The 24,520-nt window shown below is 37.0% G+C and overlaps 1 protein-coding gene across 1 annotated transcript in view; it reads left to right on the forward strand.

Moving 5' to 3' along the window:
• CNTN1 (contactin 1) overlaps window positions 1-24,520 on the forward strand; it is a gene marked incomplete at both ends in the record, with an annotated part of 143,184 nt that overhangs the window by 105,020 nt on the left and 13,644 nt on the right. Inside the window, 7 exon segments of the mRNA XM_080363601.1 lie at window positions 2,336-2,485; window positions 6,029-6,099; window positions 10,357-10,591; window positions 14,238-14,341; window positions 20,304-20,490; window positions 21,992-22,104; window positions 23,251-23,407. Coding sequence (XP_080219727.1) covers window positions 2,336-2,485; window positions 6,029-6,099; window positions 10,357-10,591; window positions 14,238-14,341; window positions 20,304-20,490; window positions 21,992-22,104; window positions 23,251-23,407 — 1,017 coding nt within the window.

Here is a 24,520-nt window from a genome sequence, read left to right on the forward strand (position 1 = left end):
CTCCAATAGCCAGCACTAGTATATGACTTATACTAAAGTAGCTTGGAAAATAAAACTAGAAGGTTCCCCAGTCCCTTCATATCACTTGTATCCTTTTTAATAGCTTCTGTTGAATAGATTTCTTTGTACTTAAATAATTAATGTAGAAGTTAGAGGTGTTTGAGTAACTGATTATTTGCTTCAGTATCAATATACACTGGAGAGAGGTTCCTTTTAGACCAGCCTCCACTTTTTTCAGGATAGATTTATAATTTATTTCCTCTTTTGTTTTGTTTTGTTTTTCTCCTTTCAATCTAAGAAAAAAAAGTAATTGGGAAGAAATGAAATTATAGGAAGAAGTTATAAGCGACTCTGATACTGCTTCCTTTAGTGCTGTGTGTTACAAGAACTAGAAATGTGTGTCGGAGATAAAAGTGTTGGATTCAGATCTTCACTCTGTCTGGTTCAGAGAAGACACTTGAACCCATCTTTCTCACCTCTCAGGAACATTCTCTGTTAGCAGTTTTATAGGCATGATGGGATGCACTTTTCTGCATCCCTGAAGTTTTTCTGCTTTACAGAATTAACGGGATAGTCATTGGGACCTGCAGTCAGACCTTGAGTCTTTTCCTGCAGCGTATGTTGAATGGGATTCACATCTTCATTGGGACAGAGAGGAATCTGGATTGTTAAATTCCTTTTTAAAGAAGCCAGCAGGAAAGATATAAATTATTCATTTCTGAGAAGTTGAAATGAACTGTTCCAGTGTTTTGAAAATCATTGCTTTTTCATTTGAACCACACTGAGTAATTTTGATTAATAGATGATTCCCTCAAAAAATAGGTAATATCACCACAGTAACCAACACTGGCACCACTGCAAGCTTTTACTTAATTTCTGGGCTCCTCCCAGTTTAGCTCAGTGTTCACTTTCATATGAAAGAAGCATGATGAACAGTCCAAATTGATCTCTCATCAGTGTTTAGGCTATCATTTAATGTTCCTCATTTTCAATGTACAGAACAAAAAATACACTTTGGCATTGCACTTTGGAAATATTGTTGTTATTATTGCTACTACCATTACTCCCAAACCAAATCATTCATCACAGGTTGCATAATATTGAGTGTGTTTTATGAAGGAAGTGTATTCTACATCACAGTATGGAAATATATATGAATGGATTATGTAATTAGTTGTTTACATTTAGATTGCTCTTTCCAGTTAAGAGGATCAGATTCTCATCTTGTTGAGTATTCATAATTATTCTGGGAATTTGTGACACAGTGAGATTAAATGAAGAGATTGAAAGTAGCCCAGAAAAGGGAATGCCAAATTTATATCATGGCTTGGATGCTGTGGGACATTTGCAATGGCTCTATTGACTGGACAGAAAAATAATTTGAGTAAGGATGAGGAGGGGTGGTGGGCAGATCAAAAGACAATGGAAAGTGTTTTTCTTTCTCCTTCAGGGCCTCACTTTAGAATGAAAAATTTGACAATTATTAGACAAAGCTGTGTCACCATTCAATGCTTACACTGCTGTGCCTGTTCTTCTTGCAGCTGTTGCATTCATATTTGAATACCAAATCAGTTGTCTTCCCAATGCAGAATATCTCATTTGTCATCTTCCTCTGAACCCAGGACTCTAATTTGACAAACAACTTTTGGCCCATTCAATGAATTAAAATCCTCTGTCTTTCCATAACTGCAAACACCTATAGAAATAATCCCTATTGTCTGCGAATTGTAGACAGAGAGTCATGAGATAGACATTTTATTTATGGTAAAGAAGCTCATCCATATGAAAATAATAAGTCTTTTCACAGGAATTACAAGAACATCTGCTCTTGTTGTATCAGAAATAGGTACTAAGTTGCAACAGACTCACCATGTCCCCCAAAATATGACCACATTTTATAAACCACCCTTTATCAGTTCATCAAACCCTACATTTGCATGTCTAGCCCTCGTCTATGTCATGAATTTTTATTTTGCTGTTTCTGCATTCAAGATTTCTCACTGTTTGTCTGCAGGTAAAAAGAAATTCTACAACTACAATATGTAAATAGTAAGGATACCTCATAGCTACATGTACTTCTTTTGCTAAATCGCACCCAGTTAAAACTTGCCAATCTGTAAGGGTTTATCCAAGATAGCGTCTAGGTTTCCAAATTCTCAGCCACTGCTGTGAGTTCTCCTTGTAAAATGCCATATGCCTAATGTATAATGTCAAGTTTCTTTCAGTTGGCTATTTGTGGTTGAAGAATAGTGTTAGTTTTGCCAAAATCAACCATGTTGTTGGCTGACCTTAATGTAAAAATGCTGTTTTCTAAAGCAATTTATTTTTTTTTTAGATCCATCAGATATTGAAGGAAATATGGAATCTGCTACAGTGATTGATTTGATTCCATGGATGGAATATGAGTTCCGGATAATAGCAACAAACACTTTGGGGACAGGAGAACCTAGTATGCCGTCACAGAGAATTAGAACTGAAGGCGCTCGTACGTAAACAGAAAATGTCAAGTTTTTTAATGTGCTTCTTTATTTTCACATTGTTATTAGTCCGTTTCGTAATTTTGTTTTTTATTTTAGAAAAACACTTTATAAGATGCAAGTCTAGCAAAATAGAATAGATTTTAGTAAGCAAATGCCAGACTGTTGAGATGCGATGCCATCAAATTAGGCAGGGAGGAAACATCATGATACAAATGGCAAATTTGCCTCTGTTGCTGAAACAGTCATAGTGTATGTTTCAGAGATCCCCCACTGTATCTGTCAGTCAGGGGGTGTGTGTGTGTATGAATGCACACAGATGCTTGGGACCAGGATACAGGACTTAGGAAGTGCATATGTTTAACGAGGAAAATGCCCATTTGCTGTTTGGTTTGTATTCTAACTAAAGAATATGTGACAGGATCTGTGTTATACTATGTAATACCATTTTTCTGTGACTGAAGGTTTGGTCTTGTGTCTTCTTATTCCATGTCAAAGATGTGACGTTATCTGACACACCATATGCCCTTATCAGTATAATTGTGCAGTGTTAAAATCTCAGAGCATATTTAAGGCTATCCTTTAAGCTCAGGCATGTCCTTTTTAAAGTGAATTCTCCAAAATGAGGAATTAGTTATTGTTGTCCAAGATAATACATTCTGGTTTGACTGTACAAAGGAGATAACAGCAGTGCTTTAGGAGGTACTGTATCAGTGCAAAAAGACTTTATCCAGCAAAGCTTGTACACCAGTATATCCTCCTTAACACATATTAGCAGCAATGTGCAACCGAGATATATTTACAATTGTTGTCCCATAGCTTGAGATTTGAAACTAAAAATGCAAAACCAAAGTATAAAGATTAGTTTTTCAATTACACCTTCTGGGTGATTGCTTTGATTAGATAGTATTTTCAAAATAAAATGTATTTGCATTGCAAATTTCAAAACACTTACTGAAAAAGACCCACATTTGGTCCATTAAAAATTATCTTGCTTAGAGAGAAAGAAAATGCAGATTGCTTAAATTAATCTGGACGGGAGCGGGGGGGAAGAGATACAGAACTTTAATACTAAAGTAAAAGGAAATTACTGCCTATAAAATTGACTATTAGCATTATATATTTTATGACTCAACAGCTGGTTTTGAAGGCCCAGGAATCTAAATGAGAAATCCACACATGCTTCTTGCAGTGCTTCATGCACAATACACATTTTTCAAATGTCAGAAAAGAGGCAGAAAGGGAGGGAAAATAATGCTTACAGGTGGAAGAGTGGTAGCATCATGCAGTTTGCAGTGTGCTGTGTTCATGGTATTTGTTGAAGCCTCCCCAAAAATGGCACATCCTCCAGTTTTGTAGCAGGATGCAATGTGTTTGCCAGAGGTAGTTTGTTTAGTCTGTTGTCTGGTTCCCCATGCAAAGCATCGTTGTCATCTCTGGCAGTCTGTGAGACATTTTTGGTGAAACAAAACAAAATGTTGATGTAGTCTTCCTGGGCATCAGTCAGCACTTCTTGCCATGCCAAAATAGGATATAAATCAGTAACAACTTGCAGATTAGCGTCTGTGCTCAAGTGCATTTTCTGCCAAGAGGTGGAATTTTTTATGAGTAGTAACAACAGGATTTGAGTTGCACTGTCACCTTCCAGGGTACTACAGAACAGTACTCTTTGTACATTTTCATGTAAATCTGAAGAAGGTAAATATTCTATTGCACAAACAAAACCCCATATCCACGCATTGTAGTTATCTTTAACATTTCTTCTGTGTTAAACAGCAAAAAAACAGTCATCCATATTTGTTGTACTGGATGAGTGACAAATAATGTCTGTTAAATCAAATGTTGTCAGTGTCTTTTCCAGTTTTGAAATCACTTCTTGTAGATAACTATAATTTCGGTAGCATTATTATTAGCATGCTAAGTATGCGAGCTATGATTTTTCCTTTAAATGAAATCTGCTTGCTTCATCAATAACACATTTCATAGTGATTTCTTGAAATTCGGTGGATCAAAGTCTGGTTAAATGTATCTTAGATTCTGGATGCGTTAGAGTAATGGTCTAAGAATAGCTGTCTGAATTAGTAATCTAGTCTTAATGGAAAGAGAAACCTGGGTTAGTGGTTGAGAGAATGAGGGAGGTTGTCTTGAAAAAGGTGATTTGTAAGATGTTAGACAGTCTTTTTTCTCTTCTCTGGCAGCCTGTGCATCTTCTTTGACTACCTAAGCATTCTAGTAAATCTCTGCTTCTGACTGAGCGCTAAAGTTACGTGCCTATAATAGATAGTGTGACTACTCTGTATTTCAGCAATAACAAGGCCAAGTAATAAGTTCAAGCTTCCTCTCAAATTGTCATGATATGTATGTTTAGTCTCATTCTTCGCTAATTTGTTTTCTGGAAAGACAGAAGTAAATAACACAAACCATCCACTGAATGCTGATTTCAATTAAAAATGTATTGATACATATTTTTATCCTTTCTGAAAACATGAATTCTTCTCTGCTTTTTGTTTCTCCGCATCTGACCCTCAGAGAAGGCCTCAGCAAACATCTTACTTAAATAGCGCAAGAGCACTTAGGAATTATCCCCTGACTATCTTGTGACCTTCACTGATTAGTGGAAAAAATGCCTGATCATATAAGAATTTTTAACACAAATAGCATGTTCCTATAGATAGGCTATGTAGCTAATGCCTGACCCCGTGGGGCATATTTGATGCACTACAGGTAGGCTATCATTTCCTAAGTTTTCAGTGGTACTTCATGTGTCCTCCGTATTGAGTGACAGCAAATAAACACATAAACACCATAGAGGACAGCAGTAGAACCACCAAACTTAGTGAAAAGTGTCTCACAGAAATCAGAATATAGGAATGATTTGTAACGGAGTCCTTGACAGTATCCTGCTTTACCACTCAGCTGTGCACTAATGATAGATCAACACATTTTATTAATTACACAGAATATAAGTGTAAAATGCAATTAGTAAATTACTAACTGCTATGCCAGCTTCACGTCTCAATATCTACCCATTCTGAATATGCCAATCAAAAAGACATGTACCACTAATCTAGAATAGGATTAGGCCAATGCTTCAAAGATATATCCACAGGTTTAACCTTACACAGTGTGAGTAAACACATTGAAGTAGACGGAACTAATCACAGCCTGTTCAGGTAAATACATGTCCAAGTCCTGGATGCTTGAGCCCTTGGCTTACCAAAGTTTTAGGCAGCACAATAACAACACAGAGTGCTGCTCTTAAGACCTATGAGAAGTGTTCCATTTCTGAATATTCAATCAAATATTTGCAGAGAGTGAAAAAGAAGAATGATTGCTACCTATGGTTAGAACTGGCATGTTTCCTGCAGCAGTAGCTGTACATTAATCTTGGCAAGACCAGGGACTCTCACAGCTATTACAGACTATCATTATTTTAATTGTATGTGCCACGTGTGCTCATTGGACCTGCTGGTGAAAAGAAAAGCAAATAGTGATATTTTTACTGACTACATACTTTGTAGTAATTTTTCTTGTCTTTTCTATTTTTCTAGCTCCTAATGTGGCTCCTTCTGATGTCGGAGGAGGTGGTGGAAGCAATCGAGAGCTGACAATAACATGGATGGTAGGTATTGCACTGAGATGGCACAAAACCTCTAATTCCTTGGATCTGATCTTGCTCCTTCTGAAAGCCATGGCTGGTTTGTCACTGGCTGCTGTGAGAGCAGGATTTGTACACAGTATATAGATTTTCAGACTCTCCTCATAAAAATATTTAAAAAGTAATGACTGGGACAATATTTTAGATGTTTCTGTAGTGGACATTTCTAAAATATGATCTAAAACATTCTCCAAGTATCTTTCAAAGAAATTGAAATACATACTGACTATGATAATGTATTGATATAACTGCATTTGAAAATTCTGCATATATATCTTTCTTTGAGGCTTTTTTTAAGTTACAATCTGAACAGCATACAGATTTACTTACTACAACTAAAACTATAACATCTCAATTACTATCTGCTGTGCACAGATTTACAGGGTTTATTAAAAAAAAAAAAAAAGAGCATATATTGCCATTCTATACATTAGCCTGTCATAATTATTAGCTGGAGTTTTAGGGACATTATTGTATATTGCCATTTTGTAAGTTTTATTTTATATTAATGTGACTGGTAACACAGAACAGTGTTCCCTCATACCACAATTTAGCCGTTCATTGATATCCACACACTGATGTTGTTGTACGTTTCCTCCAAACCATTAATTTTTCTTTAATGATTATGTATTCAGCAAAATAAGGAAAGGGAGAAGGGACAGAGATAAAATATAATCACAAAAATAAAGAAATGAAAAGTTAAAAAAAAATACAGTGTTACCAAAAAAGCTTTTCAGGAAGCGAAGTCTTTAGAGAATTTCATCTCTCTCATGTGCAGTAAAAATCTGGATGTGACCAAACAAAAAAAAAAGAAAATTATGACCAGGAGAATCGTGACTAATGCAAGACCTGAAGTACAAGATCATTTCAGTTTTTCCTATACGCCCAAGTAGATTTATAGTCCAATTATTTCTCTTACCTAATGTCGTGTGTTTTACATCTGTTCTGTAATAAGTAGCTTATTTAGTCAGACAAATTAAACATGCCTTTAAATATTTACTTCCCAAGAATCTTCCACTACTGTGTCTAGCAAGTGTTTTTGAATAGAGGCATTAGATTTACGGAGCCTGTCTGACAGACAACAATATATCTATCTGTGAGGCTAAGATAAAGCTGTATATTGATTCCCCCAAATGCGTTGACATTTGCATATGCTACTCAAAATAGTTCTTAATTAAGAAGAAAAGAACAAAATGTATGGCAGGTTCATGTGTTGCTGCCAACCCCCTTTCAGCTTTTGCTATGATTCATAAGCCCATGTTGAATGAGACAGACAGAGATACAATCAAAGCTCTTCTAAGTCTTGTTTTGAAAGAACTGAGAAAGAGAGCTAGGACCGACCTGCCCATTCTTCCTCTTTTTTCCCCCTCTTTGTCTTTCCCTCTTCTGTTTTGTTTTTCAAAGTTTTTAGTGGATACTATAAACTGTTCAGCTACTTGCACCTACTCATGTGCTGCCACTGGAAGTCAAACTACTTTCAACATTTTATTTAAGACCTTTCAGAATATAATTTTTAAGTGCCAATCCTGGCTTTCCAAAGTTTGCTCCAGGGGCCCATCCAGACTGCTTATTTTAGCATATGAGGTAGGATTCTGGATTATTTTCAGCAGCTACATACAATGATAGATTCAGAAGATGAGCTGTCGGAAGTGAAGCTGTCCATGAAATCTTCTACTTTTATAATTGCAAGGTTGTCTATGAATTTAAACCTAGGTACAAGAAGGTAGGTTAGCTGTTCTGGGAAACTAGGTATGCAGTTTTCACCCGATCTCCCGTCAGACCTGAGGCAAAAAACAAGCTAAGACATGAGTTATACCTCACCCAATAGGTACACTCAGAATATGCCTGACACAGAAAAAAATAAACACATAAAATAGATTATCTAGTGTTCTTTTTTCATAGCTGATTTGTAGTTAAAACTCTTTGCATGGTGGCTTGTGGTTAGCATCACAACTAGAGACCAAATATCCATCTCCTTTTCGGCATGAGGAGTTTCTGGAATTTCATCTCTTGGCAGTCATCTTAATTACCAATTATACTTAAGTCATTCATGTGTTGTAAAAAGTCATGTTGTAGGTAGATGGGTATCTTAGCCCTGTCTAAAGCTCCATTATAATTTAGATTTGACATACATCAGCATTTCACCTGTGTTCCCCAGAAGAGCCAAAGAAGTTACGTATGTAGAGACCTGCAGTCAGCTGCATCAGTCAGTTGTCTTCTGCAACATGGAGTCATGGTTAGAGTACCTGCCTGGGAAGCAAAAGGCATTCACTCCAGAAGACTGTCCATACGTATCCCATATTCTAAAAGTGTGCCCTAACCCTTGTCATGGTGTGCTGAGGCCACTTTCCAGGTTTTAATTGAACTGAGCCACTGTTCTGCTAGAGATGCAGTTAAGTATGGGGAGAAAAGAACAGCAAGCAGGAGGAAACCTACTGGTTACTGAAATCTGCACTAGTACGCCCTGTTGCATTCTGGGCCTTGCTCCCACAGCTGTTTTGTGCTTGTATCTAGTGAATGATCCCATGCTGAAGTACTAGTGTCCGGGGAGCTTCATCTAGAACCAGCTTTCTGTACTCAACCAGCTGAAGGCTGTCTGCTTTTAATATTGCTGTATTGTTATTCTTGTGTCTTTAGCACTGATGTTGCAGAGTGGTGAAACTTTATAACAGCAACAGAGAAAATGGGATGCAATGGGATCTGTTGACTGATACAACTGAGACAGGGGTCAGTTAACCTTAAGCTGAGTGAAGTCAGAAGTCCCACCCTTTGATCTGATTCTGTACATTTCTCTTGGAATCTTTGTCATGAAGAAAATAAGTTCTAGCGTTGTTCATGTGTCCTTTTGAGACATTTTTCAAATTTTGAGTTCCAGGATGTGTGTTTGCCTTATTTTTTTTCTTGTTGTGTAATATATACTGGTGTTGTAATCCACATGTTATGTTTATGAAATCAAAACGTAAATGTTTCTGTTTTTCAAAAAATTCAGTGAGTTTTCACCAGAATTTTCTTTCTCAGAGAATCTTTACAGTTTCATTCTGGTTTCAGACAAATACAAACATCAAAATTAGTGAGCTAGGAATTTTTTTTTTTTTTTTTTTGCTTATTCTGCTATTACCATCTAAGTTTCATGAATTCTTGCTCAGACTATCTCCACACATGTTGACTCAAGTGCTACAGCAGTGGGCAAACACCTAAGGAGAATAATTACTCTCATACTGCTCCAGGACCTTTGCCTCTATTTCATCTCTTTGAGGTTTACAGGATGGGACAAGGTGATGCAGGAAGTTCATTTTCAAAGGATGCTTCTGGTCAGCCTTCAGTTGCACTGTTGAATGACATTATTTTGGCCCATTGGGTGCAATGTCTAATAGTTGTGATAGAGGCACCGTGGAATAGGGAGGGATCACTGACTGTAGAACTTTGGTAGATGAAGCAAAATTCATTATAGCAGATGGTTATCTGCAATTTTAGATTGTCCAGTATTCCCGGGTATAGGAAATCAGCTATAGTTTCAAGAGGTATTTTTGATAGGTACCTTTAATGTTCATACTGAAAGTGGCAATAATTTCACTTAAACCTTTGCCAGTTAGAAGCTAGGGAGATAATCTAAACCAGGAACCAGACCCCCTCCATCATCAGTGAAAAGTGGTAGGATGAATCATTCTTTGAATGTGTCCATCTCTCTTCATCAGCTGTACAAGTTCTTTAGGTGACCAGCTTTAGGTAAATTAATATAATTTAGGCCAACCACATGAATCTTCTCTTCTCTCTCTCTGTTTTGCAAGAATATTTATCTCCACAAGTGCACATGGACCCATATACTTGCACAGTGTGTCTGTGTTACATATCCACTATCACTGACTCCTTAAGAAAGCCTTTTTTGCTAACTACAGCTGACAACAGTTTTGGTACACAATCATTCTTGGTTTCTTTCTGTTGGAGATAACACGATAAGACTTGCACTGAGTTTGGATGAAAAACAAGATCTTAAAATATTTTAGTACCAGATATGTTACTGCTGCAGATTTGCATAATGAAGATGGTGCATTTTTAAAGGGAGTGGTAGCAAACTGCACAAGCAAACCAGGAGAAAATGGAGCTTCAGTTCAGTGTTTTTACAATGCACACATCAATGATTTCTGTATTGTTTATATTTCATTAGAAATCTATTTGTTTGGTTGGCTACAAAAAGTAATGTTTCATCTTTTGCCTCTTTAGCCTTTGTCAAGAGAATACCACTATGGCAATAACTTTGGTTATATAGTGGCTTTCAAGCCATTTGGTGAGAAAGAATGGAGAAGAGTTACAGTTACTAATCCTGAAATTGGCCGGTATGTCCACAAGGATGAATCAATGCCACCTTCAACCCAGTACCAAGTAAAAGTGAAAGCTTTTAACAACAAAGGGGATGGACCATTCAGCCTCACTGCTGTCATTTATTCAGCACAAGATGGTGAGTAAAGGTTCCAGATAAGTTTTACACTGAAGGTCCAGATCGACACCGCCAGCATCAGTAGAGAGAAGTTGGTCCTTGACACTCGTTAATACAGCAACACGTGCCTTCAGCAAGGAGGGTGTGTACTGCTCACACAAAACACTGCAGCTGTTCTATATAAACAGCTTCAGACTCTGCTTTCTATGTGATGCAGAGGACTTGGTTGTACTTGCTGTCAATGAGCAATACACAAAAGCATTCAAGATTCTTCACTCAACTCGTTGAAAGATTTAAGAATTTATAAAAAGAAATTCTGATCTTCGTATTTCTCACCTAAAACATTTGCATCGTTATCTAGGAATGTCTCTGTGATCTTAATACATATATTTTACATATGTTTAACTTTTTTTCTAACAGACCACACTAAAGCATATTATTCAAGTAGATCAGTATCAGAATTTAGCCAAAAATTGTGAAGGAAGAATAGTTCAGTTGTACCTAGTTATATTTCAAGTATGTTTAGAGTCTAATGTAAATTATCCCTGTCACATTCTTTATTCTGGTTTGGATGCTAGAGCTACCAAGTGAATAATTTAATGAAAGCCTCTTTGACATTCCACTAAAATCTTTTTCTTATTTCTTGCTGGAATTATTTTACATGGTGTGATCCTTAGGACTGAAGTTTAAATGACATTTCCAAATTTAGCAATAGAGAGGAAGTACTAGAAGAAGGTTTACCTTAAATCAGAAGAAATATATACAACATCTTAATTGCAACATAATCACTCAGGCCTTTTTAAAAGAAAATGTGGTTTATTAATTTCTGCCAGAAACCCGAAGAAGAATTGCTTGTATTTTTCTTTCCATAGAGCAGAATCTCCTTTACAACATCAACAGATCCAGACCAAAGAGCCAAAAGGAGAGATATGATAACAAGGCCACATTCTCACACTTCCGACTCTGGTCTCCACTCTGTGTACTTTATGGGAGATTTATGTTCATGATTCCCATTAGCACTAATGGGAACTTTGCACACAAATGGCCCACACACAGGGAAAAGATAAAATAGTCCTTTTGTTTCTTACGATAATTTGGGATTCAAGCTAGCAACACTTAACTATCTAAGGAGATTAATACTAATGCTTTTTCTCAGAAAAGTGTACCTTAGAATATAATCTTCAACAGCTGCTGCAACAGGATGACGGTTGTTTTTGCAGTTGTATAAATGAGTTAGTAAATAGCTATGGTGTAATAAAAGCTGTATCTGCCAAATAACATTTCAGTATTCATCCTTTCTCAGAGACATTATCGACAGCTGACCGATAAGCTCCCATGTGTTTATGTTAGGATTGTGCTAACCATGTCAGGGATGGCAGTGTGTTTGTATAGCTCTCAAAGTTCAGAGACATGGAAAAGCATAGTAGCTCTAAAAGACAGAACGAAAGTAAATGTGGAGTAGCGCCAACTTCCAGATAAAGAAGTCACTTCAGTGGCTACTGGTGTCCTAACATAGACTTTAACAAAGTCCAGAAACCTTATAGAAACACTTCTGGTTAAATAATGCCAGATCCAGGCAAAAGGAGTAGACACTCAGTGTCAGCACAAGAGGCACCAAAACAGTCAGATTCACAGTGCTCTAAACCTCACCTGTAGTGCTCACAGCTCTTGTGCACAGCTCTGATCCTGACTACTGACCATATCAAACCCAGAAACTGCAGAGTGGCTTAGAATCAATTTTTCCAATAGATGTAATGGAAGTTATTCCAAAGAGTATTCTGCAGAATTTTGTGCTGGCATCAGGGCTTGTATGAAGTCACCTCAGTACCTTGTAGCACACTTACTGACTCCCAGCCTTTATTTTGTATAGTTACACTTAGAAGATAATTGTGTGGTGACCATTATGTTTTCAGTGAAGAGAACATATTGTGAGGCCCACTGATTGCTTCTGTTATTGGTAGAATTACTGCATTACAAGTCCAGAGAAAAACAGCTGATGTCATATTTCTGGCCCAGGAGAGACTGCAAAATATTTATAGAACATAAAAGCCAAGTAGGGATATAAATTAGTTGGTGCTCATAAACAAGCATAAGTATATGAAATATTGTTTAGAGTATTGTATCAGCAAAATCCCTGGCATTTGGAACTTTTCAATATGAAACATTTTGGAAAACTCCATAATTGAGACAATGGAGAAGAACCTGACAGTGACTTGGGAATAGATTAGATGGTCACATCTATTCCACTGGTATTTCTGAATCAGTGAGTGATGTTACTACTGTCAGACATCACAACTTCTCAAAGATATTAGTGAGATTTTAAAGCAGTATGGTCATAAAATATTCCATATGAATATGTATCAATATACATACACACCTAAATACAATGACACCGTTTCCACTAAGTTGTGTATTTTATAATATATCTTTGTGTGTCTATTTGTAAGTGTGGACATCTTTATTCAGTGTAGTGGCTGGGGAATTTCTGTGTTCTCATGTGTTTTAAGCCAAGTTCCATATCTGGCAACTAACTACTAGTCATACCTGCCATTGCTAGTAGCAAGTGATGATTGCTAGTAATGAGTACATAGGCCTCTTGCTTATCTAAATTCCTGTCATTGTGAAAACAATTTTGCAATAATGCATCATTTTTAATTATACATTTGCATTATTAACAGTCATTGAAAGACAATTACAAAAGGTAACTTTGCATATAAGATTATTTTGTTACCTAGGATACTTTTCATGAGAGACGTAACTGATTTTTTTCTTAACGGTGGCTGTTTTGATGCATAGTTGACTGGATGCCCAGCTGGAAGATTAAGTATATGAAAGCTTTCCTCTGCTTGAGCTGCCATGCCTGTCTGTTACAACTTGTTTCAAAAAATTCACGATAGACAACTGTTCTTAACTTGGAAAACTGTATCTCTTATAGGCATTGTTAAGTTTATGCCTTTTTAAATTCCATACCTCACTTAAAATGCGAGCAACAATGAAATTAACAACTTGTTACAGTTAAACTAGAACTTAATATTCTAAACCCTGAGTAAAAGCATATCACATTATAATGGTCTGTATTCTGCATTGGCAGTTGTCCAGAACTAAGAACACAAACAAAATCAGCTGTGTGATATGTGCCTAATAGCAGGGTGCCCTTGGATTGTTTCACACCTGTGCCACTGGCCGGCTCTGTATCTAATATCTGGTCTCACAAAAACTTTGTATCATCACAACTAAGTGACATAAACATGAATATTTATGTGTAGCTGTCTTTAAAAGTCCAATGTACATAATCTATAGCTTAAAAAATCTGATGTACATAATCTGTGAGCTGCTGTCCAATTTAGTAAAAGATCACTGGATGCTCTGTTTGTCAAAGGCTGTTTTTAATTTACACAAATTTCAACATGGAATCTGTTGAAGCATAAAAATACATAGTCTGAGCCAAGTATTAGAATCATTGCTTGTTTTTTATAGAGTCATTTCCCATACAGATCATGACTGAATTTAAAGTTTGCTCAAGTAAAACCAAATTACAGACTAACACACTTGGCCCCCTGATACCAAGAACATAATATGAAATACTGAAGTAAGAGGAGCCCCTGTAAGCCAGTTTAACAAAATCAGTGGATAAAATTGGATGTTTGATGTATGCTTTGTCTTCCAGCTCCAACTGAAATACCTACAGATGTGAGCATAAAAGTTTTGTCATCTTCTGAAATGTCTGTTTCTTGGCACCATGTTTCTGATAAATCTGTGGAAGGATATCAGGTGAGTTTAGAGGTGACACTGGATGTCTTCTCCTGCATTTAATTTCAGTAGTTAAATGCAAGGATAATTCCTACTCTAGCATTCTAGCTCTTAGGGTTTTCTTTTCTTTATTTGTCATTTGCCGTACAGCTTTTACATCCTGAGAAACACATTATTTTTGATGCTATGTACTTCAACTGAAAAAAAGCATCACTATTTCATAAAAGAATCATGTCTCTTTATGTTACATAATTGAATGCCTATCTCTACCTTCTCAAAACATATTGAAATTAAGTTTTGTGTGTAATTGACAACACAGACATGAAATCGTAACTAACTTGTGGGCCATTTAAATTATCAGCAGTTATTAATATAGTTCACCTACAAATCCTCTAGTAAGTCAGACAATGCGTCAAATAGCCAGAATCCAGGATACCAGAGACAGTGCTGTTGTGCAGGATAACAATGTTTTGTTTGTGGTTTCTATTCTTCGTATGAAAAAGAGCTTCAAGGTATATTCAACTAGTCCAGGACTAAGTGAAAAATGTTCTGTTGCCTTTGTACAATGATGACAACAGCCACAGGGTGGGTGCAATCAGAAATGGCCACATAGTACTCCAGTGGTAAGTCTTACACCATCCACAGACAGTGGCTGCTGTTGAACTTTGCGGTGTATAACTGGCTTTTGGCCCTTAGTTGGTTAGTGACTTGCTTTGTGATTTTCAGTTGTTGGCTGCTTGATGGTAGCCTCTATATTCCAAACTGAGCACACACCAATGTGGAGTAACCTCACAGAATGTATTTTTATGATTGAAATCTATGAATAAATGTTACTTTAATTAGTGGTGCTTGTTTCTATATATGTTTCTATATATCCTGATCTCTGTTTCTATCTCCATGAGATTTATGTAATAATTTTGGGATAAGATCCTATTGAATATTTCAATAGGAAACAGCACAGCATCCCATATAAAGTGTGATTCTAGACAGTACACAGATAAAGTTTTAAAATTAAAAGCAGAGTACACTAGGATTTGAAATTAAGACACTGTCATCAATGGTAACTCCTAATTTACTAAAGCAGACCACTAATTTGGTGTTTCAGAGATTACAGTAGCCATTAAGCATGACAATGGATGTTGGGAGCTGTGATAGGGAATGGGGTAGGAAGGCTGGAATGGTGAGGATGAATGAGGAAAGAACATGATGGGAGAATATTCCCACAGGCAACACACTTTTGGCTTTTGTTTTAATGTTACATTAGTTTACATAAAGCAATCTGAGTTGCTGTCAGGGAACATCAGGGGGGAAAGGAGAAGTGAGCATTCAGCAGGAAATAACAGAATGCATGGAACAGTCAATAGAAAAAAGGGAAATTGTGGGAAAAGCATGGAGGATCTTTGGGCTGGAAAGAGAATATTTGCTGTTCTGAAGAAAGGTGGGATACCCTGGGAATGCTTGATGACCTCTCTTACACAGAAAAATAAATGTGTGGGATCTGACCTTATAGCTGGAGTGTAACTTCATCCAGTCATTCCTAGAGAAACACTACACTTCCACAAATCCAGTATGAACTGGGTTGCTTGAATATGTACAGTGAGCACCAGCATTAGGATCTTGCATTTCTTCTCTTTTTTTTTCTCTTTTTCTAAAGTATCTTCTAGTTATCAGGACTGTGGAAAAATGTTCCCATATGGCTACACAATAAACAGACTGATAGGCATTAATTACTGCCCTGCAGAACTCAATAAGGTGTTGATTCTGAGATGTGTTTCTCTAGAGCAGTCATCAGCCTCATCGTAGCAGAGGGGAGAGCAGCAAAGGACAAGCCTGTGCTTCTATACTGAAGGCAAAAAGAAAGTTTTGTGCTCCTGATGATCAGAAGTACTATCTCCCATCAGCCCTGAAGGAGCCATAGGACAGGGCAAAATCAGAGAGGGTTCTTCTGGAAGGTCAAGGCTGCGGATAGTATTTTGGAAATTACAATACAAATTGTGGGAGAAGGAGCACAGATTTGGTTAAACTACATTATAAAATTAAAATTAATATGTCTGAAAGTCTCTGTCTTTCTAGGAATCAAGAAATATTCCAGCATTTATTTTTTAATTACTGCTCAGTTGTAACACAGGTTAGCAAAATCCTTGATTCATCAGAACACTTTCTCAGTTTAATTTTGATCTTTTTTTACCTGAAAATTGCATAACTGACCTTCTAACTGGTAGGGTTTAAGAGGTGGGAGTACCTCGAGTGAAGTACCTGAAGGTATTTCACCTGTGACACAACACTTTTCACACCAAGAGGAGTCAGATTTCCACGACACTAATGCATACAGTCAGGACAACTGCCCTGATGGTGATGAGTGTGAGCTGATACATTTTGCCATTACAGAGGAGTATCCTCAGTTCACACTTAAAGAAGAGATAAAGTATGAAAACTATCTCCATCCATACAGAGAATTTAAGATTTATGAGTTCTTGCAAGAGCCTGCTAAATGCCACAGCTCTTTGGTGAATGCAATACCAAAGACATTATCCATATTTCCTGCTGCTCCTATGCAATAGATGTATGTTTATTTTATTAAACAAATTAATTACTACTCACCACCATTGTCCCTTTTTTACTGAAATACACTATTAGCATTCTTTTTTCATATGAGTTAAACATCTCTTTTAGATCTCTCCTATGTAAACTTCCCATGAATAAGAGAGCTGTTGTTTCATGACACTTACAGAAAAAACTTCTGATGTATTTCAGTATGTTAAAATTTGAACAGAGGAGGGCACCATGAAGAAGAGTGTCTTTCCCTCATTTCAACATAGAGGGCTTCACCAATTCATGATGGGTAAGGCATTGCCTTCCCACAGATCACTGTTGGCTTATCTCCTACAGCAAACTCTAGAGCTGGGGTGAAATACCCTCCTGTGTCCCCTGGGGATTCATTAACTGTGGATTAAACTAAAAAGGTCAATGCACCAGAAAGAAGCAGACTGTCCGAGATTCATATCCGACTTCTTTAAGAAAAAGGGAGAGGAGCTACTGAGCAAAGTGGGGAAATGCGGCTTCTTGAAGCAATGGGGCATTTAATTCTAGATACCACTTCCACAGAGGTAAGAGAGTGAAAGAAATTTCCAAGTTATTTCAAGAAACTTTTAAAGTATTTAAAGAATAAGTGAGAAGAGAAATATAGGAAAAGCATAAAGGAAACAGTACTTTTTCTTATCTCTCAAGGGAGTCATATTATTTCAGATTTTTTCTTTTCCCAGAGTAGTTACAATGATCCAAATATCTAGATATTGCTGTATATTAAGTAAATAGCTAAAGAAGAGCATTCTGAGTGGGTGACACATAGCTCACATGTTTTGGGAATAGTTAAGTCCATAACATAGCAGCCAAGAACAATAGTACTTCAGATTTAAATTTAATTTAATTTTTAAATTATATTACTTCTGCCAGAAATTTAATACGCTCTCAGTGAAGTAATTTACATTTTCATGCATTGTTCTCACTTGTGCTGTTTGATGCTGTATATTACTTTTTATGTTACGCCCTTAGCATCACTGTAGTGCAAATGAACAGTAGGATTGTAGAAGGTTTTGCAAGTCAGACATATTCAAAGGCTTCCAGCCTATGCCTCATGATTAACAAAAGCTTTTCATAAAGTGTGTTTGCCAACTTTAGATAAAGCAGGTACTTAATTAACATAATAGAACATACTAAAAATGAATTAATTCGTCTCATATGGCCAGTTAATATCAACAACAAAGCTACCATTGGTTCTGTCATAGCAATTAAACTTTTGGCCACCTGGAATTTCACAGGGGTCCCTTTGCTGCAGGATAGAAACTTGTTTGAACTTAGAGACAGACATGACATCCTCTAGCTCCTGATGTACACACCCTCTCACACTTAATTCAGCCACTTATAGTTAACAGCTTATGGTATACAGCTGGTTGCATTCAACAACAGCAGTTTATCTACAACATTAGCAACTTGTTAATTTTAATCACATAAATAAAATTCTAACTTGAAAATCATAATCAGACCTTCAGCTCAAATTACGGTGGTGGTTTCAGATCCATACCAGTCTGAATCCATTCATGGAGTGAGGTGACCACCCTGCTGGAGAAGCCTGCAGGATGGTCTGAGTGTACATTCCTCATTCGTTCTGGGCCAAAGGCTGTTGAGTCAGTAAAATAGCCACCTCGATAAATGGGAATTTAATAAGTGTGATGCCTAAATTACAGCAAACTGATGTTTAGGATGCCGTTGGATTAAATTTCCAAAACACTGCAGGATGTACATTTATATAACTAAAAATTACCTGTTTGTGCCTGCTGAAAGGCGGGTATGTCTGCTGTATTTATAAATGTGACCCAGTTTGGCCCGTAGATACAATGTGATTCTCTGTACATCAGGAAAGAGTGAGAATAGCCATTATGATATTGTCACATTTATAATTACCAGAGTCTGAGCAACCTCTGACACTTGTGGGCAAGACTGAGGCAACAAACACTGACAAGAGACTTTAATATTTAAACGAGAGTAACTTCTGTGTACTGATATTGGCTGTTACCATGTCTAAAGACATTAGAAGTAGGTGAAGAGAAATCCTCTATTGCACCTCTTCTCGTTCAGCCACAGTATGTGCTCTGAGGTAAAAGAAAGAAATATTTTTATTAAACATTTTAATTTAAATGTGCACAAGAGAAAATAAAATATTGCCAAACTAGGGTTGTACCCATAACATTGTACCTTGACAAACTATCTGTTGTTCTAACGTATTCCTTGAATGAAGTTTCCAAGGAAATCTAAATTCAGCAGAACAAAACATTAAAGTGGTTGCTATTTAAAAGATAAACTAATAGGATAACTGATCTCCAGTCAAATCTTACAAAGCAAGATTTTTCCTAGAGCCTGAAATTACCAACAACATTAATTCCTTCCTAAAAAGATCTTAAAAGATCCTCGGGTAGCATACCCAAAAAAATCATTATGAAGACAGGCAGAGGCCAAGCAGAGATGCTGAGAGTAAAAACACCCAAAACCAAAATGTCATGGGCGCTGCTTTCTCCTCTTTCAGGTTACCACTGTAATTTAGTCTTATGCAAATGGTTATAAACTAGGCAAAACCCAGAGACTAAGAGTGTTTTACTCTCATTTGAATCTCACAAGGCCATTCACAGTAGGACCCTCTGTATGTGAGAGATCCTTGGAATTACTCTCTTTTAAATTGGTGCTTTGTAATGTGTAATGAAATAGAATAGAATAGAACAGTATCTTGGGGGGAAGGGGAGATGGGTGGAACCAAAACCTCGCAGAATTTCTATGTACATTTAATTCACTTTGGATTTTAAGATATTACAACCTTACACTGATGCTTTTCCTGTAGTTTAAGCATTTTCAAGTTCTTTCTCATCTACTGTGACAAATGTCATATTGTACTATGAAATCAGCTTGGATTTAGCTAGAGAACTTTAGAAAATGATTATGTATACATTTCTAGACCTTCACATACAGATAACATGACTGAATACTTCTCATTCCCTAGAGAGAAGTACAAAAGGATTAAATCTGTAAGACAATTCAAACAAAATATTGTGTTTAGTCTACACTGTAGTGTAGGAAAACAATATTAAAGTTGTGAGTAGAATACTTAAAACAAAACAGTAAGAAAAAAAGAAACTTGATCTCTGAAGGCATTATCCATCTTCCAGACTTCTAATGACTTAGCTGAGAACAAGTTAAACCACTGTGAGAAAAGGTTTCATAATGAAATCTGAATTTGGTTCTATTTATTTACGTCTATATACAACTTGGTTAAAAACTCAACCAACAGAAGTAATTCCATGCTATTGCAGTTAGATTTCCTTTAGCTCACTTATTACCCAGAGCATGTAGCATAGAAATACTCAGCGTACATAAATTTTAATGAACTTTATCACAAAATATATTAAATTTAATCCTTCAATTTGCTTGCTTACAGATTCGTTACTGGGCTGCTCATGATAAAGAAGCAGCTGCACAACGGGTACAAGTGAGCAATCAAGAATATTCAACCAAACTGGAAAACCTGAAGCCTAACACTCGCTACCATGTAGATGTTTCTGCCTTCAATAGTGCAGGCTATGGACCTCCTAGTAGAACCATTGATGTTATTACCAGGAAAGCACGTAAGTAAATGGAGCATTAGGTTTAATATAATGTCACATATTTAATTGTTGCTTGTTGCATCATGTCCATCTTGTCTTCAAACATGGCTTTTCATTCATATACCCAGTGTTCTCCCTTTATGTGGTATTGGTCCTTTGCCTTAGAATTTCTACTGAGGCTCTCCTTCCTCCTCCCTTTTGTTGCTGTGTACAATGTGGATAGCTTACAAAAGTCAGTAAAGAGACTATGATTATAGCCTCATGGGAGGGTCAACTACAAGCTCAGACCAGCTTGCTCAGGGATTTATCCAGTTTGATCTTGAAAACCTCCAAGGACAGAGACTGTGTGACCTCTCTGGAAAATCTGACTTTTTCTAAGCATCTAGACTGAGCCTCTTTTAATCAAATTTGTGTCTTTTGTCACTCATCCTCCTGACCTATCACTTTGAAGTATCTGGATGCCTCTTCTTGATAACCTCCCTGTAAGAACAGACAGGTGGCTATTAGGACTTCTCCAAAGCAACCTCATCTCCAGGGTCAACAAGCCCAGCTGTCTTACCCTCCCTCCCTCCCCATGGCAAGTACTCCAGCTCCCCACCAGGTCGGTAGCCCTCTGCTGAACTCACCCCAGATTGCCAGTGTCTTCCTAGTACTGGGGGGCCCAAAGCTGGACATGATATTCCAAATGATAATTCATACCAGCTATTATTCAGGCAGCTATATCCTGCCTCTCTATTTAATCATTGGTTAAAAGACTTGTATTCTGATGATTAAAATGTGATCAATTGCCTTTTTCATTAGAGGGAGCAGGGATCAGGCAGCCTTGAAAGGCGGGTGATCTGAATCACACCCTTGAACTTCAATGCCATGATAGGTTTCTGAATATAGGTCCTGACTTAATGACGATACCTGGCACTAACATATGCTGAGCAATGTTCAATTAAGAAATACTTCTTGTGTATTTAAAGCACACTTATATGGACTAAAAATGTATACAGCTTATTTGAGGATTTCTGTCAGTAAATAGTGTATTGTGCAACTTGAACCTGCAAGGTTCATTTGTGTTGAATAAGAAGACTCCATTTTATAAGCTTATTGTGTGAAATATAGTTAATGGTTTATGCAGTTTCTGCAGAGTTAAATGCTGTAGAAATGCCTTTAAATGGTTAATTAAATATTTAATCTCAATGAATAAATATGACTTAAGCCACATTTCTGGGAGGTTCTGAACACAGCCACATGCCAGCAAACATACATGGTCAGCAACATAATGATGGGTAATGTTGGCCACTTCCATTCTGGCAACATAGAAAAGCAAACCCACAAAGCAGCCACTGCACAAGCCTTCCAAAACTGCCTGGCTGGAGCTGTGGTAGCTCATTTCAGCAAGGAGACAATCCCTTAATTACATAAAGAACAGCTTAATTTCCTTTTTTTACATTTTTTTATGTCTTGATAAAACTGTCACTGAACATTTGTGTAATCTCATTTATGTGCATATTATACATATGTTGCTTTTCAGCTCCAAGCCAACGTCCAAGAATTATCAGTTCTATAAGATCTGGTTCAAGGTACATCATCACCTGGGATCATGTGGAGGCAAAGTCAAATGAATCTGCAGTTGAAGGATACAAAGTATGATCTATGAAAATATTTTTTATCTTTATGTATTCTGCATGATGTGCATTTTATAGACAGTGTTGAATTTTGGTACCTAATCAGATGAAAACATAGTTGCATGCTAAAGATGGAGGTGTCAGGCTCAGAGATCACAGACACCCAGTAGGCTTAGGGCAAAGCCAGTAGGCTCAGTCAATATGATGAGAACACATTGGAGAACTGAAATTCATTTGTGTGGTAAACTGTATTATGGGAAAGTTTAGATAAGTGACTGCAGCAACCTGATTTCCCATATAATTACATTTATTCTCTGTTGTCTGAAAATAATGCTTCAAAAATTGTAGACAGTAATAGTTTTTCTTTATACCAGAATGCATTGTTCCAACTTCCTTTCCCATCTCCATGGGAGCTACAGTCCCTGAAACACAAGTTCTTCAAAGGCTCAGAAGGCAGAGGAAGAGAAAGGACACTTAAACTTTTTAGTTGTAATTACTGTGTAACTAGAGTAAGTGTATATACTAAATATAGGGTGTATAGAAAGCTTCAAAAATAATTTCCATTTAACTTTGCTGCTTGCTTGGAAGTAAGAAAATTAGCATCATGTTCTCTATGTAAAAATTTTACTTGACAAGTTGAACTGCTTTCTGGGAATTGCTGAAAATGTTTCACAGAGACGATTCCAGAAAGAGTGGAGATATTTTCTAAAGGTCCCACAAGACATACATCATCAAGTTTAATAGTTTAAAAGCACTGAGAGTTAACCATAAAATTAATAATTTTTCCATTTATGAAAACGGTAATGAATTTTATGTCAGAAGACCCAGATGAGTTCTGAGATTTTTATTTGATGCTCTTTGTCACACTGCATCATTATCCTCCATCATTTAATTACTTATTTTGAACGTAAGGGCTGAAATTATTTTTCAAAAGGTGTCGAAATTTTGTAGCAAAGAAAACAATGAGGAAACATCCTGTCCAGATTCATCATATGTAAAAATGGAAAAAAGTAGTATCTGCCGCTAAATGTTGATATATACAGGCTCCATATATAAATAAAAACCTAATACTTTTTCATTGACACACTGTATGTATGTATGTATGTATGTGTGTTTTCATGGAAATGTAGCATTTCAATAACTACACTTATTATGACTTTCCTAGGTGCTGTATAGACCAGATGGACAACATGAAGGCGAGTTGTTTTCAACTGGAAAGCACACAATAGAGGTCCCAGTCCCTAGTGATGGTGAATATGTTGTTGAGGTCCGAGCACACAGTGAAGGAGGAGATGGAGAAGTAGCTCAGATAAAAATTTCAGGTGAGCAGATAACTTCCCTTCATCTTTCCCACAGTCCTCAGAAATCTTGGACTAAATATTTCCTTCTTCACACTATCCAGAGATGCACACACCTTTCTCATCCAAAATATGAGAGGTAGCTCTTCAGCAGTAACTGCACTGAGAATTACAATTTCTGAAGACTCATAAAGCACACAGTACACTTCAACAGCAGTCCAGCTCAATCCTGGGAGCACTGGCAACCTTCCAAATCTCAAGCTGCTTCTATTAGTGGCCCAGTTAGGCTGCCACTTCTTAGTAGTGTCCTGCCAGTATAACTTTGTGGTGCAGGCCTCAGCCTCAAGACGTCAGCTTGCAATAATCCTTTACTTCCTAGTGCCTGTTGCTTCTGTCTCTCACCCCTTTGTCAGCTGCTACTAAGAGGAAAGTAACTCAGAAAAGTGAATGGTGCACAGTGATCCACAGACCAATTGGTAGAGACTGACTGATCAAACACTAAACAAACTAAGAACCTTGAATTCTCCCTGATATCATTTTCTTCAGGTCTTAAATAATTTTGACAGCTCTTCTCTTCAGCTCTCCAGCTTCTGAAAATTCCTTTAGGATCGTAGACACTATAACTATATGCACTGTTTCAACTCTGCTGTCTGCGGAGACAGTCTCGCTTCCTTACACTTACTGCTCCCAGCGTTCTTCATTAAAGCCTCTCATTAGCCGCTCATTTCCTTGTACTGGGTTATAAAATGATGTTCATCTTGTTTGTCCAACACCAGCTCTAAATCCTTCCTGGAATCCTTGCTGTCCAGGATACAGTGTCCCATCCTGATCTGTGTAGCATGTCTCTTTATTCCTTAGTGTATAATTTTGCATGTGGCTATGATGAAGCACAGTTGATTTGAATGGCTTAAGTTCTCATGCTGTCTGGATTTCTGTCTGAATGTCTTGTCATCATTGCTCTTTACTACTTCACCATTTTGATTCATGTACACAGTTCCTTAGCTTTTTATTTCTGTTTTTGATGAATACAATTGGAATTGCGTCCCATCTGTTACCATTCATTGTGGAATTACACTAGAAATTCAAAGAGTATCTTCAATAATTCTTTTGAAATCTTCCAGGCATTGAATTCTTAAT

This window comes from Nesoenas mayeri (genome assembly GCF_963082525.1).
Source record: "Nesoenas mayeri genome assembly, chromosome: 1".
NCBI lineage: Eukaryota > Metazoa > Chordata > Aves > Columbiformes > Columbidae > Nesoenas > Nesoenas mayeri.